The sequence below is a fragment of the Poecilia latipinna genome, unplaced genomic scaffold, assembly GCF_001443285.1.
Source record: "Poecilia latipinna isolate Pla-1442-1.1 unplaced genomic scaffold, P_latipinna-1.0 Scaffold761, whole genome shotgun sequence".
In the NCBI taxonomy this organism is placed as follows: Eukaryota; Metazoa; Chordata; class Actinopteri; order Cyprinodontiformes; family Poeciliidae; genus Poecilia; species Poecilia latipinna.
In genome coordinates this window covers 192,055-203,439 of record NW_015113377.1, presented here as the reverse complement: position 1 = coordinate 203,439, position 11,385 = coordinate 192,055, and the positions used below count along the sequence as shown (strand labels likewise).

The 11,385-nt window shown below is 38.3% G+C and overlaps 1 protein-coding gene across 3 annotated transcripts in view; it reads right to left on the bottom strand.

Annotated features, from left to right (window-relative positions):
* Window positions 1-230: 230 nt before the first annotated feature.
* LOC106955697 (transcription factor COE1-like) overlaps window positions 231-11,385 on the bottom strand; it is a 100,149-nt gene continuing 88,994 nt past the window's right edge. For 2 of the 3 annotated variants that reach the window (XM_015046013.1, XM_015046014.1), the window contains 6 exons: window positions 8,734-8,799; window positions 8,491-8,653; window positions 7,813-7,995; window positions 6,973-7,170; window positions 4,992-5,060; window positions 231-938 (listed from right to left, as the gene is read on the bottom strand). In XM_015046013.1, the coding sequence (XP_014901499.1) occupies window positions 4,993-5,060; window positions 6,973-7,170; window positions 7,813-7,995; window positions 8,491-8,653; window positions 8,734-8,799 (678 nt within the window). In that variant the 3' untranslated portion in view covers window positions 231-938; window position 4,992. The remainder of the gene's footprint in view (window positions 939-4,991; window positions 5,061-6,972; window positions 7,171-7,812; window positions 7,996-8,490; window positions 8,654-8,733; window positions 8,800-11,385) is intronic. The other variant, XM_015046015.1, reaches the window with a different exon arrangement.

Sequence of the window (11,385 nt, the reverse complement as noted above, 5' to 3'; positions counted from 1 at the left end):
CAACACGGCAAAACAAAACGACATAAAAAAAAAAGAATCTAATTCACACAAAACACTTAATAATGGCAGCAGTCCTTTAAGACATGTTTTCCCTCTAAAAAATGAATGTGTCTGAATTTAAAACTGAATTGGGTTAGAGCAATTAGAGCTGTTGTTGGCAAATCATGATCACGCCTGATGAGAGGAGCTACATTCATTTGAAGTCTTTCCTCCTCAACCTTTTGTTTTTAAAGAAAATGTATCACATGAGAACCGCAGAGAAGATGCATGAGACGAAGGCTAAAAGAAAACGTTTGAATTTTTCTGAATGGCTGATACATCAGCAGGACAATCAAAGTCCTTCAACTAAAACAATAAAGCTGGGAGAGTGATGAATGGGTAGTTTTGGCAAAAAACAGAAGAGAAGGTGAAGGTTTGGCTTGTCTGTGTTGGCTGCATCAGGCCTGTATGAAAGCATCCTCATCACCATCAGGTCCTCTTCACATTATACTCCTTCACTGAAGACAAAACTCCATAAATAGAAAATCGCTCCTGTAGGTTACATTGAAAATAAGGTCATCACATGTAGCACAAAAAAGAAAAAGAAAATCAATCTCTGAAGAGAGGAAGTGGATTCTGTCCAAAATACATTTTTTGTGACCATGGAGAGTCATAATCTTGGATGTGGCAGTTCTCCTATAAAAGCATTACATTGTACAAAGATTTCTACAAACAGTTTTGCTGTTCTCCTTGTATTTTTGTGTTACAAAGGGCCTGAGTTGGTTTTGTTCCTTCAGCTCTGGATGGACACCTCCATCCCCAACCGGAGTCCGTCTCGGAGCAAATCCTCCAGCCGGATCAGCGAGAGTGTGCTTGACTCATCTTACACCAACAAACACACACACACAGAACCACACGCTCACACCTTTACATGGGTGGGACGATCATTCCTGGGATTGCTGCAGGGTGGAGAGTAAAGTGGAAAGAGAGAGAGAGAGATTGAGGGGTTGGGAGAGAGAAAAACATATTTCCTTTTTTAATTTTCCTCAGCATAGAAAAAAGTTTCCATTTCTACATTTGCATCAATATGTTTATTATGTTTAACCATCTGTGCAGCTGGTGTGACTGAAGTGACATTTTAACAACATCAATGGAAAAATAAATCAGCAAAATCAACTATGAGAGCATCATGTTTGTCATACACACACACACACACACACACACACACACACACACACACACACACACACACACACACACACACATTTAATTATGTGCAGTTGCCCGTATTTAACTGCATGTTTGGATGTCTGCCTGACATATTGCATCATTGCATGTGTTGTCCTAAAAGCCAGCAGACAGATGTTGATGTGCGAGAACAGAGCCCTGCCCAAAATGACATACTGTCACGTTTGCTTCAACATTAATTAAACTTTATGAAACTAAAAAAATGAATAAATGTCATATATTGTCTTTAAAGTACAGTGTGTTAAAATCTGAAAACGTGTGTGTAATATCTAAAATTATTATATTATACACACTGAAGAGAACTGCATGAATTTATTTTCAGCTTATTTTACTTTGAGGTCCCTAGATAAAAATTTAGTGTCACCTTCAGAAATTAAGGCTCTAATTTAGCAAATAGAGTCGACATGTGTGTAATTTAAATTAAGTATAATTCCAGCTGTTCTGTGAAGGTGAAAACAAATGAATGCCAGACTTTTCAGCCCTTTTCAAATCAAACATTTGCGCTGTACTGTCATGCATTACTTTGTGTTGTTTTAGTACATTAAATCTGAATAAAATCTATTTAAGTTTGTGATTATAATGCAACAAAACAGTTGTTTTTGGAAATCACTATATCTATTTGCACTATGGGTTTCTCTACACTATAGCCTGGTGTTTTCTATTGATGAGCATCCACTGCCCTGCATATTTTAGGTGCAACCATAACATAGTGCACAAAAATCCGTGTGATAGGTGGACGGAGCCTGGTGCTGCAAGGTTGGAGACCTTGTCCTGTTAGGCGACAGGGCCTGGATAATACCTGTGTTAAACGGACGGCGGAGTCCAGCGACGACAGGCGCTTAAATTCCGTAACAATTACAAAATATCTCTCTCTTTCTTACTGTTATTCAATGTCACATGCTGTTTTTATTTTGTTTTTTAATTATGTAAAGCACCTTGAAATGCCTTGCTGCTGAAATGTGCTATACAAATAAAATTTGATTGATTGACTGATTGATAAAAAAATAAACATTTGCCTAAAGTTTACCATCAGCTCTGCAGAAGCTTTAAGGCACAATATGCTAAGAACCAGGAATGGGGATTAGGGCACCACGACAAATTTGAAGAAAAAAAAAAAAAAAAAAAAATTAAAAGTTTTTTTTCACACTGAGACTAAATGCAACTTGCAGGAAGTTGGAGACTTGGTGAAATGTGGCTGGATGTGTTAACAGCATCTTTGGGCATGAGATGCGGTGAGGAGGAGATGATTTCTGTGGTGGGTTACATATTCAGCTGTCAAAAATGATTGGGCATCTTATTTTCATTTGTAAATTAAGTTGCTACTTTTGAAAGTTCATTAAGCGCTCTGGATATGTCACTTTTATATACATAAAAAAATGTTTTTTACATATTAGTTGAAGCTGCCACTTTGTTACCACAGTATGAGATGAGACAGATAATCTGTGAGGGAAACAAATCGAGCTCCACTAAGTAGAAACCAGGAGCCAGGAGATGGGTGTTGGTGCTGTCAATCACCCTCCGTGTGGCGCTGCTCATTCCACCTCTCCCTCCTTGTTCTCTGCCCAGGCTAGTTAGCATAGCCACTGATGGTGGTGGATAGACATTTTTTCTGTAATGGTAAGTTGTTTCACCTCCATTATCACACTGAGCAGAAGTACAAGAGGTTGATTTACAGCGCTAAGACACGCCTCCTGGCTCTGATTGGTGCATTTCTTCAGACGGCAATAGTAGCTCAGGGAGCATGTGGAGGAAATCCATCTTTTCAAAGATTATCTATCTCATAAAATACTGTCACATCATGGTGATAGTATTATATGTTTTAACAAATATGTAAAAACAAAACAAAAAACAATTTTTAAATAAAATTATACTGCAGAACACAAACTGACTGTCCAAAAACAAACTTTAGCTGTCCAGAGTTATACATTTTAGGCCAAGCAAGAAGAAAAGCGAATAAAAACCACAGGAGGTGAGTTCAGGACAGGCCAAGCAGAAAACAATCATAAACACTGATGTGTTTTTATTCAAGATGGAAACTGCTGATGAACAAACTTCACAGTGACACAAAAGTTGACTTTTCCCTTTGAAATAGTTCAGTAAAATGTGTGCACATGTTTGTGGTAACAGTGGTATTCTTATCATCCCTGCAGAAGTAGAATTAAAGGAGGAAACTGAGGTAAGCAAAACACTAATTGTGAAATAATTCTAACATCTAGCTACGATAAACATTTTTGAATCTGATATTTATTGAGTTAGCTTGAGTTCAACAATCTAATTAAAAACATGCCAACCTTCTGCTCCCTGAAGGACTAAAATCAGGCAACACAGTGAAGATTGTTTAGACTTTAGCAAATCCAGAAGTGAAATCTTCTACAAATTTCCAACTTCACAAACCAAAATCAAGCCTATCTACTCTGTCAGTATGCTGGAAACAAAAATGTTGCTGATGTGTTTTTTCTTTCTTCTAGAATCACCTCACAGATGTCATAGACAAGGAGCAACTTCACACTTTAGTTGCAGTTTCTTGTTGGAAAGTGTCTGGTTTGTATTTGATGCAGTTGGTGTCAGATGTAAATATTTGCAAAACGCACATTTACATCAAGTGACTAAATTTACTCCCCTAAGTTATTCTTGTTAAAATAAAAAGGCCTTATGAAAGCAACTCCAACACCAGCAGGGCAAAACTCATCTCAATGTCTTGACTAAGTGTCGAGTTACTGTTGCAGTCATTGAGCGAGGCAGGTACACTGACAACACAAACTGTGGAGACTGTCGAACAGCTGTCATTGCTGATCACTTCCCTGTGAGCTGAACGTGTGAGATCACCCAGAGTGTGACAGAGAGAGATGTGTGAGAGTGTGTGTGTTGCAGTAAGTGGGGTGTATTTCTTTTTTCTTCTTTTTTTTTTTTTTCAGATGTGCTTTGAGGCTTCGCTTTGAGTTCCCACACCCCCACACATGCTCGCTCCACACGCACAGCTAAACAAAGTCAGCAATGTTGAGAAATAAATTCCCTGTGCCAAATGTCTGTTTCTGTCTTTGTAAATAACCAACTTCCTGCCTCTCTTCCCAGTGAGAGGAGAGGAAGGAGTTATGAGACAGATGGTTAGATGTGTAATATGAGCTGAGGAGTAAAGAGGAGGGGAAACTTAGAGAGAACAAGGATGGAGGAAATTATTATGTACACAGCATGAGAGCAGCGTCGTCCAAAAGTGTTCAAACCCCACAAATTACAGTGCATTTTAATCAAATTTTATGTAGGGATGCAAGATATAAGATTATATATTTTAACAAAGTGTCACATCATATTTCCATATCATCCCAAAGTTTCATATCTGTGCTTCCCTAATTGAACACATAAAAAATAGTGCAGGAACTATGAAGTAGAAGGAAAGGTATACTTAGCTGTCAATAGTTTTTACAAACAAATATTTTGTTGTGCATTTGCAGTTATGCAATAATCTATATCTGGATAGTGAATTGAATAGTGGTCTATAATTTGTACAATATTTGGAATATTGTTGTATAACTTAACTTCACCACAGCTTTATCTCAGACCTATCTTGTGTGTCTTAATGATGCATCCTTTCCTTTCCACTTCAAACTTATGTGCTACTTTGTGTTGCACAAAATCCCAACAAAATGCATTGACAACATGTTGAAATATTTGAAGAAGCAAGAAACAGGAGTGAAAACACAGTGAGTTAGTCAGAAGTTGCAGATGCATTAAGTCAACAGAGGGGACAGAAAGGCTGAGGAACATACTTCAGGTGAAGGCCAGGCCTTGTAGAGAGCCGGCTGATGAGTACTTGCTAGAGTCCACAAATGTTTGATCTGGTAGAAAAAGGCAGAGACGGAAGAATGGGAAGAAAGGGATGTGAGAAAGGATAAACAAGAAATAAGAAACAACAAGATGAAAGGTTCGATAGCAGCAAACACTGTAATCCAGTTGTTAATCACAAAAAGAGTAACTAATTACCTCAAAGACGAAAAGTCTTTTCAAATAACCATTAAGAGAACAGAACATCATTTCAACATCTGTCAGCAGACAGTGTTTCCTGTTGCTCAGGGCCATGTGATCGCGGCCGCACTGATTCTGCTAAATGTCGCTGTCCATCTGATTTGAATGTTGTTTAATGTATGTGCATTACGATCAGTACAAAGAAGACCCACTGCTGTTCAGACTTGCTTTAAACCGTCTGGATACAAACTGTACATGTCAAAAATGATTCTCAGCTGACAGTCTGAAAAAAAAAAAAACAGCCTGGGAAACAAATATGGATGCCAGATGATGCTTTAATATTATTGTCAGATAAATCCCATGACGAAGGTGGGGGGGTGATTTATTGGGCATTCGAAGCACATGTACTATGTACTCTGTGGGAAAGTCCAAAGAATTCATAGTTTAACAAGAACAATCACAGAATGCTAAAAGCACTCCTATTAATCATATTTTCCACGCTTAAAAAGTGTGAAAAGTTATTTTCTGGAAAGCACAACAAGCACAGATTAAATGTAAATAAATTAAGCATCATCAACTTGCTAACCCACTAAATCCAGTGTTCAAGTCAAAAATACATTTTATTAGTAGTGGCTCATCAAACGCCTAGTTTTAAATGACTCCAAATGGTAACAGGAACAACAACGTTTGATCAGGACATTCCTACTGACGCACAAATCATGCAGCCTCAATTCCTCAATACTCTACAGATAAAACTGGAGAGCTAACAGGAAAATGAAACGCAATACGGACAGATGGACGTTTCTAACTTTTATCCCTGCCAGCAGCTTTTTGAGGTTGTACTTCAGCTCAGTAATCCCTCTCTTGTGTTTAGCTGCCCTGTAATGCAGATGCATGATCAACCTATCAGAATATCTTTGAAAAAAATAAATTTTTCAGTGTTTCATTCTAAAAATTTCAACTTGTACTCATAAGATTTTTTTTTTCTCGTTGATTCTGAGACGTCTGACTGACTGATAATGAAAATCCAGAATTTATGTTGTAACATAGACGGCTACTAAAAGACACCATCCATAAAGAATCCATAAAGAATGTGAAACCCCCAGCAGTTCTTACTGTAAAAAGTGGTTTATTCAAACATAGACAAGGAAAATTTATTGGAAGGAGAATCTGTAGTAAAAAATGGTAGAAAGTATATGGATGACAGAGGACAATAAATCACATTATATTTTGTAATTTGCACTTTTGAGTGGGTCACATCGTGTGTTAAATCACTCTAATCCAAAGGGAATATTTAAAAAAACCTCACTGTCCTCTTTTTATTTTATAGTATCTTTTTCATTTAAATATCAAACTACCAGAGTCAGCAACTTTTACCACAATCAGAGCCATTGTGGTGAATTTTCTTTGCCTTTGATTCAGCTAATCAAAATTCGCTAAGTAACATTTTTATATCCACTTCAGATTTTTTTCATGTTTAAATTAAATAAAATTTTTATTGTTTTTAAAATAAAGGAAACCATCCAACTTTTAACTAAAAAGGAATGAGGTTCAATTATTATAGAAAATGAAAAAAGTAAAGAAAAAAAAACAAGTAGTTTTTAACCAAAAGACTATTCTAATTTATCGAGACATGAGAACAGAGAGTTGTTTTAAAGGAATCTTTCACCTAAACATTCAGGAATAATTGTTTTAGAAGGAAAAGCAATAACACACAAACATATTATTGTACAAAACATTTTCACATAAGCCTCCACCTCGTACCGGAGCAGTGCGGCCGGTTACCTTGAAGTCCGTTGCCGTTGGCACTAGTGCAGGAAGGAGGAGGAGAGGACGACGGCCTCACCACCGGCGCAAAGGCGGACTTCTGCTTAACGGCCGCTGACACCATGTTGGCCGGGGAGAAGGAGAAAACCCCAGAAGAAGAAGAACAGTTGGAGGGAAGAGATGTGGATGAGGCCATAGTGGGACTGGATGGAACAACTGATGGAGGAAGAAAAGGCAAAAAAGGAGAAGAACCACTGAGGAATGGAGACCGATTCTGTATAAATCTAAACTGCAACACATTTTGTGGTTAAAATAAAAAGATTACACATGACTTAAGAGATAAAAAATGTATTGATGTGAGTTTTTTCCCTGACAGTTTATAATTTGCTAAGTGTCCTCCCATGAGCCTCATTAAAGCCCTCTGAACAGCTTGTCAATTTTTGTTATTTAGAAACAACATGTTTCATCACAACACTTGAGCTTAATGCTCTGTCGGAGTTTTTTTTACACGTATCTCTACAGATGTATCCAGTTACAGCTTTACAATGAAATATTTACAACATTTTCAAGTTACCATCATCTGTAAGATGAACAAACATAAAGATCTCACATAAATAAACCTGTTAGTTCAGCCTCTTCTCATCACAACCAATTATTTTTACACCAGTTAAACCTTTAAAGGCACATTTCTTTGAAACACTCCTTTCTATTTTACTCTTCGCATTACTTTTATTTATCAAATCATCCTCTCAACAAACAGAGAGGATGCTATTAAACCCCATTGGGAGTCTATATATTTTACTTATATCCACAAAAGTTTATTATAGTGTTGAGTGGACAATGCATGTGTGCACTAACTAGCATAAGGCGAGTTGGCGGCGGAGCCATTGAGGAAAGTGGGCGAGCCTCCGAGGTTGGTCATGCCCCCGTTGTTAGCGTAGCCGTTCATGGTGCTGCTGACTGAGGTGTAGCTGGTCTGCTGAGGTGTGGAGCTGGGCACATAACCGTGAGGCGACACGCTGCTGCTGCTGCGCACAAACCCTGCAAGAAATACCAGTATAATGGAAGAGTGTGAGGACAGCCAAACAAAGTGTGGTTGACGAGGTAAAGCTTGTTGCTTGGTGTAGATTCCTGCTTGCAGAGATTAATATTGGAAAATCAAATTAAACAACCAGATTTAGATTCATTCCAATTGGATCCTAATTAAGTCAATCAATTATTTACTCCTAATTAGTAAAAAGTTGTCTATCTAAGAAAGGCTGGGTGACAGTTTAAGGGCATTAACTTTGCAGAAATCCCGTCTTCATAGTATCTATATATTTACTGATTTATTTCTGTGTTTACTGTTTATTTATAGTCAATGTAGATCATTTCATTAACCTTTCAAACGGAGGAGCATTGCATCTCTGCTAATTTCTACCTGCATAATCTGTAATCAGGTATGATTTAACAGATTATGAATTGGTAAAAAGCCAGATTAAAATTGAATTATATTTATGTCGACATGTTTTGAATTGTGCCATGTGAAACGTGTACCCTGATTGGCTTGTGACGGCTCCGAGACGTTGACGGACAGCTGTCCGGTGAAGGAGTTCACTCCCATCATGCCTGTGTGCGTCGAGCCGGAGAGCTGGGTGTGTGTTCGTGGGACGCTGTAGAGAGCTTCTGCGATGTCCGCTGCTCGTTTCAGGATGATCTCCTGGGGAAAAATGCAACCGTGACACCAGTTTTAGACTTCTTCCTGTTTCCAAGTGGACAGCTGTATGTTAGGGTACGTACCTGGTTGTTATGAGGCAAACCGTACAGCGCTTCCACCAGATCCGCTGCTCTTTTCAGAATAACCTCCTGTGAAAAATAGAAAGAAAATGATAAAATATCTGAATTACAATGATTTGCTTAAAGCTCAATCTTATTTAAAACGTCGAGTGCGATTTGCTTTTTTCATCCCTTTCTGTCTTCAACCATCTCTTCATGGTAAACAAATTGCACTTCACTCCTTTTAAAATGTAGATGATCACCTGCCAACTTGAGTGCTTTTATGCAGCATAACAACATCTTGAAGTGACAGGTATTTAAAATCAAATCTAAAGTCAATCTAACCTGCAAAAAGTTTCTGGGAAGCTCATCTGCAAATTAAAATAAGCCCTAAGAGATCCATAAAAGGCCATTTGATCATAAAATGCTCTGTCTTTTTTACTCATCTCTTCAAAAGCAGGTTGAGTCCTTGATATCATTTCCTGCTCTCTTTTCTCTTTTACTATTCAGTTGGTAAAAAATAAAAGAACCTTAAACCAATCAAATATACAAATATGCTAATTTTTTGTGCCAGCCTTTTAATCTTCACAGGTTTATTAATATGCTTTTGTGATTCCTTTCACCTTTTTCTCCACCCATTTCTTTGTCCCCTCCTTCTTTCTCTATCCTCTCCAAAGTTCAAGTTCTGCTGTTCTCGTCCTCCCTGCTTGGTACCTTTATTATTCCTCTCCTCTGCTCACCTCTGAGGGCCCGCTCCGAGGTCGAAGGTGTCTTGTTTAACAGTTAATGTGTTGTCGTTCTAACAGCATGAGGTGACGGAGAGAAAATGACTCTGTACTTCGCAGAGTTAACCTGCACTGTGTGACACTCTCACACATGCTTCGCCTCATGTGTGCTCTCCTGTGAGTTTGTGGCGGTGGAACATATTGCCTTTCCATCAGTGTGTGCACGTGTGTGTGTGTGTGTGTGTGTGTGTGTGTGTGTGTGTGTGTATGTGTGTGTGAGGATATGAAAGGTCGCACACCCAGTCAGCAGATCTTATGCGCCTGTCAACTGAGCTAAATTCAATCTTTTACAGATTATTATATTCTTGCAGCCTCTCTGTTAACCTCTTATTATTAGGGCTGGCGAGTTGAACCACACACACACACGCACTCACACACGCAGAAACCCGATCCCGGGCGGTGAAGTGGTTCCGGTAAAGCCAGTCACTGATAAACGGGAAGGAAAGATGATCCTCTGGTAACATCATCATCATCAGGTCTGCAGTTTTGTGGAGCTGCATCATTCAAATCTTTTCACTGCCTAATGCATTGCACTTTGAATTTTTTTATTTTTATCTTTTATTTAAAGTGAAAATCCATCAGCTAATTAATTTCTTACATGTGTATTTGTAAATAAGAAGCATTGTTTAGAAGGAAATGTCTAGCTTTAGTCCCATATTTAGAATATTGTTGTCTCTAATTTATATTCCCTTAATTATCCTCCATAATGCAGATGAAGTTGCTCCCAGCTGCATTGTGCTGATGCAACTTTGAATGGAAAAAAGATTACATTCTGGCCCGTAATTTATGTTTTAGAGCTGATTAAACTGAGAAATATCTGCAGCAAACAAGAAACCATACACTGCAAAACCAAAACTGAGCAAATGTTAAGAAAATTTGTGATTCATGCAAGCTTTTTCCATTTGAATTAGTAACATTTTGCCACAAAAATGCATGTTAAAATGTCAGTGTAGCATCATTCAGATATTATTCCAGACATTTATTTAAAAAACAAATGAAACAATTATTCTACAGCTTTAATCTCTGCTTTTTATTCATTTATGTTTTCTTTTTAATTTAGCGGATGTTAACCTTTCTTTCTCTGTACTGTGATCCGTCTCAGGAAAATATGGAGAAAACGGAGTCAGACAGAAAAGACATTTTATTGGAAGAGGGAAAAGACTCGCAGGAGCTGTCAAGGTGCTTTTAATGTCTGATTTATGAGCTGTGCTAAAATGATAACCATACAATATCCACACACACATGCTGTATGCATTATGACTAGGGAACGTTGGGCTGGGGTCACATGTGTGTGTAACGTGCATGTGCCTAACAAGCACATACATGACACATATGTGACTTATTTCTCCCTAATGCTGGTACATTAGCAGCTTGATCCGCATCTAATGGGCCATTAGGGATGCCGTACATGGAGGGTCACCCTTCCCATAGATATGATGTCATGCTTTTTACGCGGGACACAATTGCACACATAGGAAGCGGTATCGACATGTGTCCACAAATTTTCTTTGGACATCATCTCTGTGTTGTTAGATGGTGGTTTCAGATTTCATTGCCTCTCCCTGGTGGTGAAGTCGATTTAAGTGCATGAGAGTCACACGTCTCAGCACTGCATGTATGTTGGAAAGTTTCACGTTCGGTATATCTCCACGCATCACCTGCATTACTCACACTCATCCAGGATTACTCATCCTGATGCTGCCAGTGATGTGACCTCGTGAAGGTATGACATCAGTAAAATGAGGTGCATAGCGATGTCAGCTGCGTGAGTCACATGAAGAAACCACCCATCTCTAACCGGACCGCTTTTTTCTGCTGATGCTACTTTGTTGAAACATCACTCATCAGTGGTCTGCCTACAGTGAGTTTATTGGTTTTATACACTAAACTG